Source organism: Nestor notabilis, unplaced genomic scaffold, assembly GCF_000696875.1.
Source record: "Nestor notabilis isolate BGI_N333 unplaced genomic scaffold, ASM69687v1 scaffold24788, whole genome shotgun sequence".
Lineage (NCBI taxonomy): Eukaryota > Metazoa > Chordata > Aves > Psittaciformes > Psittacidae > Nestor > Nestor notabilis.
Window position 1 is genome coordinate 416 of NW_009940924.1, and position 16369 is coordinate 16784.

General features: G+C 50.1%; 2 protein-coding genes across 2 annotated transcripts in view; one reads left to right on the forward strand and one right to left on the reverse strand.

The window, feature by feature from the left end:
- PPT1 (palmitoyl-protein thioesterase 1) overlaps nucleotides 1-3407 on the forward strand; it is a gene marked incomplete at its 5' end in the record, with an annotated part of 3770 nt that extends 363 nt beyond the window's left edge. Inside the window, 7 exons of the mRNA XM_010020622.1 lie at nucleotides 765-892; nucleotides 1161-1231; nucleotides 2025-2127; nucleotides 2213-2303; nucleotides 2402-2500; nucleotides 2703-2774; nucleotides 3221-3407. Of these exons, the coding sequence (XP_010018924.1) occupies nucleotides 765-892; nucleotides 1161-1231; nucleotides 2025-2127; nucleotides 2213-2303; nucleotides 2402-2500; nucleotides 2703-2774; nucleotides 3221-3343 (687 nt within the window). The remainder of the gene's footprint in view (nucleotides 1-764; nucleotides 893-1160; nucleotides 1232-2024; nucleotides 2128-2212; nucleotides 2304-2401; nucleotides 2501-2702; nucleotides 2775-3220) is intronic.
- Nucleotides 3408-5033: 1626 nt separating this feature from the next.
- CAP1 (CAP, adenylate cyclase-associated protein 1 (yeast)) lies at nucleotides 5034-11877 on the reverse strand. Its single transcript, XM_010020621.1, has 12 exons — nucleotides 11784-11877; nucleotides 11342-11442; nucleotides 10804-10881; nucleotides 8837-8980; nucleotides 8655-8740; nucleotides 8028-8133; nucleotides 7747-7924; nucleotides 6887-7074; nucleotides 6611-6734; nucleotides 6437-6519; nucleotides 5811-5954; nucleotides 5034-5450 (listed from the first exon to the last, which is right to left on the reverse strand). The coding sequence occupies exons 1-12, from the start codon at nucleotides 11875-11877 to the stop codon at nucleotides 5367-5369; spliced, it is 1410 nt and encodes a 469-aa protein (XP_010018923.1). The 3' UTR covers nucleotides 5034-5366.
- Nucleotides 11878-16369: the final 4492 nt, after the last annotated feature.

The following is a 16369-nucleotide window of genomic DNA, read 5'->3' on the forward strand; positions in this document are numbered from 1 at the left end:
GTCTGACCACCCTGGGTAATATGAAGGCATGTGATAAGATACTGTGCTAAAGCAGAGCTTTATCCCTTACCCCCTTTTTGATTTACAACTGCTTATTGTAATCTACATACTTAATACATAATACTGTTTATAACTATAAATATAAACTACATATTATACACATATGTGTATACGTATAGATGTGTATACATATTACACATATATATACACATATGGGCATATATACATATTATACATATATATGTAGATATTATACATATATATGTGTGTATACATATTATATACATACATACATGTATATAAAAATATTTAATACATAATAGTGTTTATTTTCAACCACATATCTTCAGTATAATGAAGATACAGATTTATTCTCTGCCTTTGTGGTTTTTTGACAGTTTTATTTCACCCTATGGGATTTCTTTAAACAGTCCCTCAGGATAATGTGCAATGTGTGTTATTTCCTGGGATCTGGAGGAGAAGGGTGGAGTCTGATTGGTTTGGTTTTATCTATATATTTATGTACACACACACAAAATCCGAAGGGGCTTAAATTGCCAAGAAGTCTGGGGAAATGTCACTGTTCTGTATGAGAGTTTTGCCAGGCAGAGTAGGAGCAAGACATGAAGGGAAGTGTCAAAATGAGAACTTCACTTCTGCCGTATTGGGAAAGTTCAGGTCCTCTTTCAAAAGCAGAACTGGAAGTGATCTAGAAGCCACTGTAAACGTACAGGTTCTGTGTTCTTATTTGTCTAATCCCTCAGGATATGGAGAACAGCTTCTTTATGAATGCGAACGACCAGGTGAGAGAGGTGTGCAGCCAGCTGGCAAAGGACCCTCACCTGAAAGGAGGCTACAATTCCATGGGCTTCTCCCAGGGAGGCCAGTTCCTGTGAGTTTACCCTTCTGGTCCATTTCCAGTGGTCTCTGTAGGGTTTGGGGTTCTGATTTGAAGCTCTCATGAAGTACTACACAGATGTAAAGTGACAAACCCCTTCAGAAAGGCAGGAGCGTTTGCCTGTGGCCCTCCTCCACCAGCAAGGGTTCATTCTCTTTGCAAACCTTCCCCAAGTGCCCAAGCCCACGCAGTGACAAGCTGAGAACCAGCAGCGGTGGCCGGGCATGTGGAGCCAGCTCAGCACCTTCCTCTTTCCCCACAGGCGGGCGGTGGCGCAGAGGTGTCCTTCTCCTCCCATGCTCAATCTGATCTCCATTGGGGGACAGCACCAAGGTAGTGTCCTCTGAAGCAGTCGCACCTCCTAAACCACCTCGAAGGCTGGGGGGGCTCTTGGTTTTTTACCTCTTCCTAAAATCTGACCATTTTCTTATGAGTTAACCTGTCCCTTTGTTCTCTGGACCTCGTGATCTGCTTGGGCCCGGTTGTTAGCAAACTGTGTTACCTTCTGTCTTGGTCTTGCTTAATTGGCAATGAGAAGGGACCTTTGTAAGGAGATAATTTATTATCTCCATGGAATTCTATACTTTGGAAGCACGTGGGATTAGTTGGGATTAGGCAGGAGAAGCTACCAACTAGAGAGCAAAGCCTTTGTGAAACTAAGCCTTCTGGGTCACAAAGATATTTTACAATCAGCATCTGGAAGGTTAAAGCTCCAAGGAAAGGGAGGTGCTTTTTGCAGGAGATGAAATGGAATTTAAGAGGTGTGAGTTAATGGTGGCTGGCAACGAATTACAGATACTCTCCCCTGAGAATCTCCATGGCTTGAGTCTATTTCTTTGTGGTGTAGTGGGAAGACTTGTAGGGAATCACCTGAGACCTCCTGGCAACACATCAGTGTTCTTGCCTCTCTTCTCCAGGGCAATACCTTCAGCTCAGGAGCACCCTCCCTTATCTCTGTAACTGCCCAGGGCAGGAGGGCTGCCTAATGAGATTGCAGGATTAAAGGCCGCCTGATTCCCTGGGTAATTCTTGCCACTGCTCTCTAAGAGGGTGGTTCTTTACCAGCCAGAGGGATTAAGGGATTTCAGTGTGGCTCACTGGGCTGTTACACGTCTCCCTTCCCCAGGCGTGTACGGCTTTCCACGCTGTCCTGGTGAGAGCTCCCATATCTGTGACTGGATCCGAAAGACGCTGGATCTGGGCGCCTACACACAAGCTGTTCAGGAGCAGTGAGTATATTCATCAGGCTGCAATAACCGGGCCACGTTAGAAGCTCTGGGTTTCTGTCTGAGCTTTGGTTTCACTCTTTTCCAGCTTGGTGCAAGCAGAGTATTGGCATGATCCGCTGAAGGAGGACGACTACAGGAAAAACAGCATCTTTTTGGCTGACATAAACCAGGAGAGGGTGAGGACCTGGGGTTTCCTTTGCAGGTGCAGAGCCTGGTTTCCCCGACCTGTCTGTGGGCTTTCCAGTGACTTGGATCTGCTTTTGCTTTCATTCAGGGCATCAATGAGACGTACAAGAAAAACCTGATGGCTCTGAAGAAGTTTGTGATGGTGAAATTTCTCAATGATACCATGGTGGACCCCCCAATCTCTGAGGTGAGGCAGGCAGGCTGCTCTTGGGTGCTGCTTCACTGCTTGTTTCTGGTTTGTCCTTTGGTGGCAGAACCTCAGCTTGGTGAGGAGCAGGCTGAGCACAAACATGGGCCTGGTGGTGCGGGGTCTCCAGCAGGAGCTGGTGAGAGCCTCCTTATCTCCTGGAAGCCCTTCAGTAACTGTGTCCTTGTTTTCATTCCAACAGTGGTTTGGGTTTTACAAAAGCGGCCAAGACAAGGAGACCATCCCGCTGAAGGAGACCTCGCTGTACACAGAGGTGGGTTCTGCTGGGGGCTTGCTGCTCTTGCCATTTTATAGCACCCCTGGGGCCCTGAGGGCCTCTGACCCCACAGCTCTGCTCTCCTGGGGCATCGCCTTCCCTTTCCAGTAGCTCTTTGGGAAGGCATTTCTCTCCAGGCCAGTTCTGGCAGTGGGAATTACAGTGGTGGTCTCATGTTCGTGCCTGGCTCAGGATCCCCTTCAGCGTGTGTTTAACAAACACTGCTCCTTTCTAAAGCCTTGCTGTAAGTCATCCAAAATGCCTTTTTCTCCTCGATGAGGAGAAGCTTTGAAGAGCAGAGGTGGGACCCACTTGAGGCTGCTGCTGCCACAACAGTCCCTGCCCACCCGCGCTTTCCTCTGTGCCGGGTTCTCCAGCCATTGCCAGTGCCTGGCTAAGCCAGGGCCCCAGGAAGCCACCTATGGTCCTGCTTCCCTCCACAGGATCGCCTGGGGCTGCAGGAGATGGATAAAGCAGGAAAGCTGGTGTTCCTGGGGGTGAAAGGGGATCACCTGCACTTCTCTGAAGAGTGGTTCTACACCTCCATCCTCCCCTTCCTCCAGTGAAGCGAAGGGGAGTGCCCTCTGAGAGCACTGGGGGGGTTCCACCACTGTAGTTAAAGCAGCTGCTATGGGGTAATGGCACTTTCTGTGTAGAGCCTGCAGGGATGTGGGCAAGGGGAGGAAGAGGGGCACGGAGGTGGCACCTCTTCCTAAGAGACCAGGATTTCTCTGGATGGAATTGCACTCCATCTTGGTGGACTGAGCCTTGCCCTGGCTCTGACACGCTCTGTACTGCATGGGCCTGGGTAAGTCTGCTCCAGAGGTTTCTTTTCCCCTTGCCTGTCCCTCACAAGACACAACGGCAGTATTAACTGAAAGCACTAGTGCAAGAACTGAGCATCTCGGCAGGATCAGCAGGTAGGCTTGTGGCTGTATGCAGAGGAAAGACATTAGAGCCCATCCTTCAGGGCTGGGGCAGGGGGAAAGGGGCAAGTCTAGGTGTTTCTGGGGAAGAAGGAGGGGTTTGAATAAAGCAGGTATTAACAACTTGAATTTTCAACTAATGGCTTGTTTTATGCACTTTTGTACAGCAACTGAAACCAATAAAAACTTCTTATCTAACCAACTAAAACCAGGTGAGATTTAGCAACTACTGTGTGATTCGAGGGGGGGCTGAGGAAAGTCTGTACTTGCCCCTGGGGAACGCATTGGGCAGCTTGTCCTGCGTGCCCAAAAGAGCAGAGAAGAGCCACTGTAATGAGCAAGTTGGCATTAACTTTATTCTATCTTCTGTATAATCTTAAGTACATAAGAAAGGTTTTTTCCACAAGCCTCAGGAGAAGACGAGTACAAGTCACAGGACAGTCTCAAAATAAAAAAATTGCATATTTTTTCTTCTTTTTTTTTTGTAAGTTTTGTACTAGAGAAAAAGAACATTGACACTTTACAGAGGAAATGCATTCAGGATATGCTTATGCCACCCGAGGCGTTGGAAAAATGAAGGTCAAAGCACGTGCAGCTCCCTTTGTGGTCAGTACAGTACTGTGCCTTGGCTCCAGCACTGCTCCAGGGCCCTGGAACAGAGGCTATGAGCTTCCACCAAAGTAAAGAGCCAAGTAACAGGGGAAGGGTGAGAGGATTTGCTTTATGGGGACTGACTGCAGATGAGGAAGAGAGTGATGAACCGATGTGATCATCTCAGGTATTTACAATACTGCACTAGTGACCCTGGGCTGGAGGAGCCTCTTCCTCAGCAGAAGGGGACAGGCTCGAAGAACTGCCCTGGAAGACTGAACCTGAGTTCAGCTGCTCTGAGAAGGAAGCCCTGGAGTAAAGATTCCCTTGGGAGAGTGAAGGGCTCATGGAATAATAGGTGCTCAGCTCCAAGATACCAACCAGAGAGCCGGGGGGGGAACCGCAGCCACTGCGCTGCGCTCGTCCTGTGGCACTGGTTAATCGAAAGCCTCCTGACATGGCACAACTGGAAATGCACTGAGCTAGTAGGAATGATGAAAGAGAATTGGGGGTGGAATGCTACAGCCCAGCTCCTCAGCCTTTGGTCCCTCAAAACCATTCCCATGTCCTGGAATGCCACCAACTAGTACATAGAGCTGGAATTAGCAGCTTCCAAGGACCTTCTCAAGACATCCACCATAGTAACCGGGTACTCTGGACCCTGACAGACACCGTTATTTGTTAAAAAGGGGACAACATTCCTCTCTCATGTGAACAGTTTCCTTAAAAGCAATATAAAAAAACCCCAAACAACACTCTGAAAGCCAACTGCCAGGACTGGCTGTGAAGTTCACCATAAACCTGACTCGACCAATTGGTGCAATTAGACCAGACAAGGGGGGAAAAAAGAGAATTCACCAAAAAAGCTGATAGATGTGGACAATAACTGACCCACCACCTACACCAAGCCCCGGGCAGAGGCATCTCAGTGCCGGCAGGCAGCTTGTGTCTCTCGGGTAGAAGAGAAGCAGTTTGAGAGCAGAAAGGTACAAGAAATCTAAAAGAATCATCTGAAAGCAGATTTGTCCCACAGCAGGGCCAGGGGAGGGCGTGAGCCTTGGAGCTTTTCTGCTTAGCCAGCAATTTCCGTCACAGTGGTAACCAACTTCTGACCGTTCCACACTGTCTTGAACTGTTCTGGGACAGGGAATTCAGTCTGGAGGGTAAAAATAGAAACCTGTTGTTAGAAACCAGTTTATGACGGAGACTAGTAACTCCTCCCACTGCTTTAGGCATTTCTTCCCTCGGATACATGCTGTCCCCGCTCCTGTACCACAAACACTGCCTATTCTGCCCCAAGGAGATCCTGAGGAGGCAGCAGCTCACACTCACAGCAAGTATCTTGCTATAAAAGACCAACCAACTTGATTTGCTGGTTTTAAGATCAGATCATCATCCACAACCTCCAAAATCTAGAGCCTAAAATTGTCCCTCCAGAGCTCGCTGTAACCGACAGGGCTCAAAACACTAATCCTGCCCTGCGTGACCCCACAGCGATCTCAGCCCCAACACTTACAAAGTCCCCACCCTCGGTGGGAATAAGGACATTCATCTCGGATGACTTGGCACTGACGATCTCACAGTCTAGGGAGCTCTTGCTCAGATACACGTGGCAACCGTCTGTCTTGTTGATGGAAATCGTTGGCACTTTACCCATTACCTGGTGGGGTGGTCAAAGCAGCAGTTAGAGGAGCGTTACCTGCACCTGGGCAACCACAGTGTTCTTCTTTTGCCCTCGCCTTCAAGGCAAGAGGTTTCACCCAACCCTGGGTTAACTCTGGATTCACCTCTGGCAAAAAAATCCGAAGTTCCTTCTTGGTTTGATCTCTTTAGAACACACTACAGGGAACGCTGGGCACATCGACCATCCCAAACCAGATACCAAAACTGGAGTCAGAACAGACTCTACTGCTGGCCTCCTGCTTTGGCAGTCATACTGTGCTGCCCGCCTCAGAGACTCAGCTTTCAACCAGAGCCCTGAAGCAGCAGTGAGGCACATTTCGGCCCTTTCCTAAGGGTTGGGCAAGCACCAGAATGTCCCTGTTCTGGAAATAAAACTATTCCAAGAGGCAGATGCTACGGATGCCGGTTTTACAGCGCAGGGTTCACTCTGCAGGCAGAGAACAGCTCACAGGCACTCACCTGAACTTTGATGTCCCTGCTGTTTATGATCTCTACGATGCCCACCACGTCATCAAAGACCAGCCCTAGCTTCTTACAGTTATCTGCAAAGACAACATAGAGGAAGTCACAGGAAGGTTTTGGAGGCTCAGATCAGCACGCAGCAGCAGCAGCTTTCAGGGCTTCTCCACTTACCAAGGGTGATGGAGTTGATCTTGCCTTTGATTTGGAGTGTGCTATTTGTGCACTTGAAAACATATGCTACCTGCTTCAACTCTGTGTCGCTGATTACCAGGTTAGTGGCATTCTCCTGGTTTTCCTGAAGAGGCAGGAAAACACACTTTATTTCCTGAATGCAGCCCAACTGATCCATGTGAAGAGCAGGGCAGTGCAGGCCCTTCAGGAGACCCTCCTCCCCTGCTGCAAAGCTCCCATCCCTCCCACCCGTTCATGCCAACCCCAGGCACTCACCACTCTCCACTTCTTGCCCTCTAATTCTAGCAACGGAGGTGCCTTTGGAGAGGTTATTTGGGCAGGATTAGCATTACAGGCTGGTTTGGGAGCAGTGAAAGGTTTGGGTCCGCTTCTCACAGGACCTCCTTGATTCTTCAGGGCTGGATTCTTGTGGGTCTTCATGTCATCTGATACATGTCTTAAGCCTGCAAGAGAAGTCACACCTGAGATCCAGTCTCCTCCAAGGGTGCAGTTTCACAAACACCAGACACTGGTGATTACAACAATCCCCACGATACCATTTTCAAATCCAGATGGAACTGGATGATCCTAAGGTCTTTCCAGCCCAAACCATTCTATGATTATTGAGAGTGGGCCTAAGTTGAGGCCAAGTGGCAGCACTGAAAGAGGGAGCATGAAAACTGCTGCAATATTGATGAGAACACAACAGGCACTGTAGAACCAGAAGGCACCAGCTCTTCACTCTGCAGGTGGAAAACCCCGAGCCAGGCACCTCGCTTCAGTTTCTGACTGTCCCCGTACACTGACCAGCCGACACAAAACAGGAACGAGTCCTGTGCTGATGTGAATAGGTGCAAAACTGCACCTTCTGTACTGGCAACGTGCAGGAAGCTATTTCCATTCCAGCCAGGGATTAATCTCTTGCCACAAGTGACAGATGAGACTGAGAGTCCCCAGATGTGCTCCCTCTGTCCCTGTGAGCTGCTTCAGGGCTGCTGCTGACTCCCAGCCTCTGCTCTGAGGAGATGGTCTCTCGTTTCTGAGCAGGAGTATTGAGGGAGAGCAGCAAAACAAGGATTCCCAGCACAGGAACCCTCTCTCGTGGCCACCCTCCCTTCGGTCCCCACTTCACCTACCAGAGGTGATGCCTTCTCCGCGGTTGATCTGGGCGAACAGAGCGGAGCGGGAGGCAGCGTCGTCAGCGCTGGAGCTGCTGGGGGCAGGAGCAGGAGGTGGAGGAGGACCAGGGGGGGGAGGCGCAGCCCCCGCGGGGGGAGCAGATGGTGACTTGGTCCCTTCTGTGGCTACAGGACCCTGCAAGAGGCCAGCAAGAGGAAAGGCAATTGCACAAGCTCTGTGTCTGCTGCAATAACCCTGCAATCCTCCTCTCGGAAGCTCCTGCAGATGCAGCACTCACCGTTTTGCTCCAGGTCAGCCCCGTGGTGTGATACTCTTTGATATAGGCCTGCAGCTCTGTCCAGATACTCAGATAAGCTTTCACCCAGTCCACTTGCTTTTTATCTCTGAGGACACAAGGAGATCATGAGGAGCAACCAGGTGCATTTGCCATCAAAACCCAAGGACCACAAATGGTTCTTTACATCTCTCCACCTCTCAGCTACAGACAGGACTCAGCTGGGCCAGCCCAGCAGCTCACACCTCCAGCACCGTGTTCTAGCTTCAGCATTCACCCTGCACCTGCAGGCAGGAGGCCCCAGGCTGCTCTGCACTGAAACCATTTTAACTGAGGAGTCTGGTGCCTCCAGAAAGACCCATCCCCAATGTGCTGCTCTAGGAAACAGTTCAACCACCAGATGATGCCGAGACAGGAGCGACAACACAGAGATGCCAGCTGCAACATGAATATAAGGAATCTTGTCCCTAAGGATCAGGAAAGAACAGCTATGTGAGGCTCTATAAATACACCCTGCCTTTAAAAAGAACGAATCCAAGACCAAAGCAGCTGCAGTTAGATACTGGAGCAGCCCCTACATACCCAGTTAGTTGTGTTCAATGGCATCTTTAAAGAAGAAGGTGAACTTACACATCCTTGTACTCCTTGAGGATCCGGTTGGTATAAAACATGGCAGCATCGGTCATTTCCTTCACATAAGGACCAGGCTTTGGAGCCTAGAGGAGAATGAACGCATTGGCACGGAACAGCTGACCAGGGAGCCAGACTTCTCCCACGAGCCCAAGGAAACCACTTCCCACTGGAATTCTCACCATGGCCACCCAGCCCAGGGCAGGGATGCTCTCGCTGACGGCCGATAAGTGGTTGAACAGTTTGCTCCCGCGGTTCTTCTCCCTGAAGTTCTGCACCACCTGGATTTGCTCCGAAATCGGTTTCAGAAGCGATGAGAAGGCATTCTGCAGGACAGGAGGGACAACCACAATCAGAACATTGATATTGCTCTACTGAGATGATGGTCACCCGGAGGAAGACTCCGACTGCTACAGCTCCTGTCCGGGCTCAGCCCTCCCCATGAGCCGAGCTCAGCCCCACAGCCTCGCTCCTCCAGGGCTGAAGTCATAGTTCCCAACTGGATTGGTACAATGGGAGTACGCCAAGAACCGTGACTCATGTTCAATCCAAGAGACACTAACAAAGCTTGTTAGTAACGAGGACAGAAATAGCATTTGCCTTTCCTGGGTTCTTTTGTTCCAAGACAGTTTGTCAAGTTTTTCCTCTCCTTTAGAAGCCCTCAGACACAGAGGTACAAGACAAGATCTTGCAGTTTGGGATCTACAGCCTGCAAGACAAGTGGAGCCGCAGCAAGTTCTCAAGTCACCCCATCAAGCTGGACTTCAGGATTCAAGCCAGTCCTTCTCAAGCCAAACCAAGCCTTTAATATCTGGATGATAGAAATTGTGTCCGTGCGGTGTTCACGTGGAATATTGACTGGGTGTGCTTGGAAGTCTGGGGGCAGAGCAGCCACTTACAAATTTCCAGAGATGCCTCTTGGGCAGCTTTTCTTTCCTTTAAGATCAGAAAGTCTCCTGCTGGTGGCAGCAGTGAGGGACAACTTTGAGCAAAACTTGCTTTTCAAAGCCCTGGCTTTTCCTTTTGCTGTCCCTTCCACTGCTTCGATGCAAAGAGAGGTTCTGAGCACCACTGGCCAGGCTCCACTTCCAGAAGCTCCAGCCCAGCACCACTGTCAAACAACAGGATGGGGAAATTCTTCACCACAAACAATGACAGTTCATACATTTTGCATTTTAAACTGGCTACTCCAGAGCTGCCGAGGCTCCTGCAAGACAACCTGCACAAAAGCCTGCACTAGATTAAACTTGTCCTTTGTTCATAATCCTTATTTAAATGACGTGTCAGTGGCATTTGTAAGCAGATTCTCAGCCTGGAGGCTAGGCAGAGCAGCACCCCAGCCAGCCTGGTGAAAGAGAAACAACCTCCAATGCTGAGTTTGGGCAAAGAGATGCAGATGGATTTCACAGGGAATAGAGAAGTAGCACAGAAATCCAGCTACCAGTGTAACAGGAGAAGCTATGGCTGAGCCAGATCATAACTGCAAAGAAAAGCAAGGTGGGATCCTGTTGCTCAGGAAAAACAGTTCTCAGCAGGGAAAAGCCAATGCATTTGGGATCAGGTTCTCAGCCACGCATCCTGCCGAGAAGCAGCAGCCCAGGGTGTAGTGTTAAATTACTTGCTAAGCACAAATCGATCCTAAAAGCCCAACTATTCAGACGCCATTCAATAGAGACAAGTGTCTGTTATCCTTCAGGAGGAGTGTGATGCCTGGAAGTCTCCAGACATCACATAATGAAAAGCACAAATTCCACCGTGGCTCCTGTCCCAGACAAGTGTCTGTCTGCAGGTTGCGTCTCGGGGCACAGTGATTGTGCAGTGCTGGTGCCAGGTGACACTCGAGACAGACGCTGTGAGGTGACACTCGCACTGCTCCGACAGCTACAGAAAACTTGTTGCTCCATCGACTGGAAAACACCAGTTCTGCAGCTCTAAGCAGCAACCTCTGGAATCCTGCTCAGCACCGGTGAGGACCCGGAACAGTTCTTGCTTTCAGGAAGTGCCACCTCATGCTGCGAGTGTCTCCAGTCCTCTTCCAGTTCCTCTTCTGGAGCAGCTGTAACGGCCCAGCTTCCCCTACACTTGCAGCCATCCCCAGCTCCAAGGTAAGAGCATACAAGGTTTATGAGAAGTGGTTTCCCACACGTACCTCTGTCGGCTGCTGGTGTTGAGATGCCATCACCAGGAGAGCCCTCTCGCTCACCAAACCCGCGTGAACCATCTCAGCCTGAGAACAGAGAGAAACATGAGGGAGCTTCCCTTGTGCACAGTGTAGCGCTGGGTCATTCAAGCTCCCGCTGCCCCCAGCTCCTAGTCTGTAAGAAAGCAGCTGTGCTGAAACCAACGCATATATTCTTGGAGACACCCATCCTCAGAGTGCAATAGCTCTCAGGCTGGGTAGTTTACAGGCCTCTTAAAGGCATGGACTATAAGGAGAGCTACACATCTAACTAGCAAAGATTGCAAGGAGGAGGTTTGATTCGTCATGTGTGTGTACGGAGAAATCTGCTAGAGGTTATCCAGGCATCTGCTCTGAATCCCCAAGGATTATAAACATCCCAGAATACAGCACTAAAGGAATGTTTATAGTGCTGGCAGCAAACACTGGCTGCAAACTTGGCCCTTAACAGCCCTGAAGAACAAGCAGCACCTATTTAGAGCAGAGAGAGAAGAACATGAGTCCTTACATGCTTCTGCACATCCCCACCAACTTCTTTGCTGATCTTGATGTATTCAGCTACTGGGCCAGCCAGAAGGGCATCGAACGCCTGCACATACTGAGCCACTCCTGCAGAGAAGGAACCAGAGCACAGGTATCACCGAGAGGCAGCGGGCAGGCTCCTGGGCTGAACCTCCCCCAGCTCCCATCACCTGCAGGCAGGGCTCAGCCTGAAGCAGCTGAGCAAGGGGAGCTGCAGCCACAGGAAGTCCTTATCTTGGCAGCACCGTAACCACAGCAGGATCTGCTGCAAAACTCAGTTCCCCTCTGCAGAGCCAGCTCATCCAGCAGCCCCCTGCACAAGCACTGCAACAGCCACCGATGTCCAACCCTGCCACAGCTCCCAGCTGACACCTCAGCACGGGGACTCCCATGGGGTGATGCTGCTGGGGAGGTGCTGTGGGCCTTACCTTTGGAAGAGCCATCTCCACACATGCCAGGCCCTTGGCACACCGTCTCCAGGCGCTCCACAGCCTTCTCCAACCGTTCAACCAGTCTTTCCATATCTACCACTGTCCACGACCTGCACAGGCAGAAGACAATTATTCGCACCCTCTGAAGTATGAAACTCAGATGCCAGACATGGAAGAGGGTTTATCAGCTCTTCCAGTACCAGCTCTACCAGTTCCAGAAGAGTAATTTCTACCTAGCTCTGCATCCCAGTGATAGACAGCAGGGTACCCTCACATTAGCAAGGGATATTTGGGTTATACAAAAGCCACACACAAAGCTACTTTTTATTGCCACAGCCACTCCTCACTGGCCACGTAGTTTCTTTTCCAATCAGTGAAAGGACTTCCTGCACATATATGGATAAAAAACTTACACCTTCTAACCTTATATTGACATCACACAATAAAACAAAGGTCTGCACAGAATCTCACTGCAGTCAGAACTTGGCCAAAGCCCCAGCTGTGACTATAGAACAAAATCAAGTACAACTGCTTTGCTGGGAGTCGACACACTTCGGGTGAGAACTGGTGGGTTTGATTCTGCAAATGCACCTACAGGGACCTCCTGGAGCCCTGAATCCCTCCCAGGAACATCTCTTACTCCAGTACAGAGCATCAGTGTGCTAAAGGAGCCAGCCTGGCACTCGCTGAGACATGCAGCTGCACCAGCGAAGGCGGCAGAGCTGCCTCTGCAACAATGTGCCCCTGTTCCTCCTCCCCCTCCACAGGCTTCGGTATCTGAAGTGCAGAACCTCCTCTGCAGTAGCTGCACAGGAAGGAGATCGAGGGGTGCGAGTCATTCGCAGCGTCTCATCTGGAGAAGTCTGAAGAGTCACATAAACTTTCCATTAATTACTGCTTTGCAGAGACTCTGCACCAAGGAGCAAGACAAGTCACGCTCCAGGCACACTAATGCACAGGGAATGCAGGGAGAGAGGCAGCGAGTTACCAAGCACATTTGTATCTTATCACCACTCATCGAAAGGCTTTACATTATGAATCACAATTATGGCCTGGCCACAGCTTCCTTCTTACTGCAGCAGCCTGCAAAAGCCCCAAACCCTGCCTGGGAGGAGAACAGCCTTCCCAGCATACCCAAAAAGGAAGGCAGGGTTTACTGAGCTGCCTGGATGAACTGACGCAAGAGCTCCCTCAGAAACGAAACCTGAAGTTCTAAGGAGGGGTTTGCTTTTGCTCATGAGTCTTCTCAGCCCTGCTCCAAAGTTCTCACCCCGTTTCCAGAGGATGTGGGGCAGATCCAGCATTAGTCACTGATGTCACGAGACAAACAAGGTCGTTTCCACCCTGCTTTCATCTGCTTGCATCAGAAGAAGCAGCAGCACTGCCGGGGGGTGGGGGGACACGAGAGGCCACCCCCCTTTCCAAGAGGAAGAGTGCGGTTTCCTCCTCTGTGCAAGAGTGAGCCAGAGGACACACTGTGCATAGAACTGGACAGAAGCGACTGGATGGCTTCCAGATACAAAAGAAGTTCAGAGAGGCTGAAACTTGTGGGCAGTCACCCATGTAATCACCAGTCACAAATACCTCTTTCCTCCTGAATTCTGTGCTCCTGACCACAGGCTCAGCAGTGCTGCCGCAGCCGAGGACGATGCATCCAGAATGGGGCTCACGTCTTCAAGTGGGAGCGCAGCCAAGAGTGGGGCTCTGCCTCCCCCGCTCTCAGCACACTAAAAAAAGGGTGTTTTTTTCCCCCACCCCACCAAAGAGCCACCTGTTAAGGAAATGCTTTGAGAGAGCAGGGAGGGAGAGGGGTGCAACGTGGGGGTCCAGGAAGGGCGCCAGGTTTATGGAGCGCTGGGCAGACAAGGCTGCTGTTCTGCACCGCTGATCCCCGCCACATTCCACACGAGGCTCTAATCTGATCAGCCCCATTACCGAGTTGCAAACTGCATTTCAAATCAGGATTACAAACCAGAAAGTCCAGATGGAAAGCTCCTTCCTACCCGCAGCAATAAAACACGCTGCTGCGAGGAGCATATCGCATCCGTTCTGGATATGCCGTCGGGATTAATGTCCTTCTGCAAGAAAATGTTCCTTGACCTCCAGATTCCTTCTAGGTTCCTGGCTGTTCGACACGTCCTTCCTGGGTTTTCCTGACAGAAGGCATGAGCTCGCATTGCTCGACACCAGCTCTATGTACCTAACGCTCGCTGCCAGATGGTGATCTCCTTTTCGTTTCTGTTTAATGGGCAGCGTTAGGACAACTCACAAGATAAGTCACTTGGTAAATTGGCAGCAAAAGCAGAACTAACTGCAAGCAGCACAAAGTCCTTGAGCAGGCAGCTTTACCTTGGTCCCTCCTTGCTAAAACTACCTTGACTCACCCTTGCTATGCCCTTTCCCCTGTGGATGCAGCTTTCTGCTACCTACACACCCATATGGAGTGAAATAAAGAGATTCAGTTGTAGCTAACCTCAACAGCCAGAGTTTGCAATCCAGAGAGATTAAATTTAGCTAGGGAAAAAAAGATCACAAAGCAGACTTGCTTGGGCTCCTCTAAACAGTGTTTTGTCTATTGATCACTTCGAATGCAAGGTAATGTCAGTAAGCGACACGCTGACTTTGTGGCTCTCAGTACAGTGCACATCATCGGTTCCCATTTGCCTTCCTTAAAGAGGAAGCTGAGACACAGGTCACTGAAGACTTATTTTTGCTCAGCACATCATCCTGTGCTCAGGAGGAAGAGAAAAGCATTCAAGCTTCACCACACTGCCAGGAGACAGCAGTGGAGCTGGGAGGAAGCTCTCCCTTTTGGAACTGTGACAGAGGACTTAATCTAGGTCTGGTTTAAATTCAATTGAACTTTGATTACCAGTGGAGTGGAATCTATGGACTCGCAGCAAACACATGTCACCCTGGGCCAGAAAGCTCATTTGTTTTCATAGCACATTAGGTTAATCTATTAACTCGCCTTTATTTCTGTCAAAACTTGGGAACATGGGTTTGAGCACCCTGTACCACAAACAGGCTTTTACCCGCGACTGGACTCTCTGATGATGATCAGAGCAAGGAAGGGAAGGTTCCAGGTACCCAGAGCAGACCCTGCACAACAGCAAGAGGAGCTTCCCGTTCGGAGAACATCAAGGAATCAGCACATCCAAAGAGCAGTCCTCAGAGAAGTGAACAAGCTCGCACAAAACAGGCATAAATGAAATGCCTCCGGTTGCCTGGGGCAGCACATTAACCCGAGCCCTCACTTAGACGTTCTGGAAGACACAGATGAGAGTTTTACAGCCAAAGCCAGCCCAACCTACGCCTCTGTTCAGATTCAGCTTTTGTGCAGCCCAACACGCTGTCAGCAACACGAAATCTGCATCAGCTGCTTCCTGTTTCGACAGGCAAAAGATGGGATAGAGATGGGACAACTAAATTAGGAACATACCACAGTTTATTTCTGAGCTGACACTGGAATATCTCAGGGGATCAGCTACCAGATGATTTCCAACATTTATATCTTCCAAAAGCCCAAAGAATTCTTTTTTAAACAGTTCAGCTCATTAAGTAAGGAATTACTTGCAACAAGACAGGACCCAAATGCCTGAATTTGGTCGGTTGACAGGACCAGCCCCGAGCACAGGACGGCTATTGCCATCCCAGCAGCTGCCGGGGCAGATCTCTGCAGTGACACTGCCCCAGACCCACGGTGGCTGCTTCTGGTATTTCACAGCTACTTTATCCAGAAAACCAAAAATCCTTAAAAAAAAAAAAAAAAATTACAATCCATCCGGATCCTCTTTAACTCTCTCAAATGACAAATGCTGCCGAAGTCATTAAAACTGGGAATTGGTGTTTCTACTCGAACATTAGGGGATGGTTGAAGTATCATTAGAGGAAACGCAAGGACTCCTTCTGCATCCCGATGACATGAAACGGGAGGTTTGCACTTGCCAGACTCCCTTGTCACACTCCTGCCATTCCCATTCCCTGTCAGCCCGATGAATCCACAGGGAAGTAACTGAGGATCCTGGATCTAAGCTGAACTGGATACGGTACCAAGCTCCATGTCAGGAATCCACAGGGCCGAAGCCCGGCAGCATCCCCTCCTGACCTGCGCTGCTGGACTTTGCTGCATGAATAATGGGGGGGATATTTGGCTTTCAGAAAGCTCAGCAATATTCCAGGGACACACGGATCGCCTCGGGAAAAGAAAGGGAATACAGCAGTTTCTCAACACCACAGAATCCTGGTTTTAGTGAGATGCATCCACAGCCCAGGTCTTGGGAATGCCAGAACCCGACATGCAAAATCCCATCACCTGAGGCATGAAATACCCGTATGATTTTTTCCACTTTGCCATCCCAAGATCCAGAGCAATCACTTACACGTTTATCCTGCCCTAATCCCAACGGGAATGCAAAAGGGAGCGGAGAAGCAGCAACAGGCCGAGGCCAGGAGCTACCCCAGGGCCAGCAGGACGGGCAGAGCTGGTGTTCGGGAATATCCATGCCCCAGGCTCAGCAAACCCATCCCAGCGCAGAGAGCGGGATACACCACCCGGGCACACACGGCTCCTGCCCGACCGG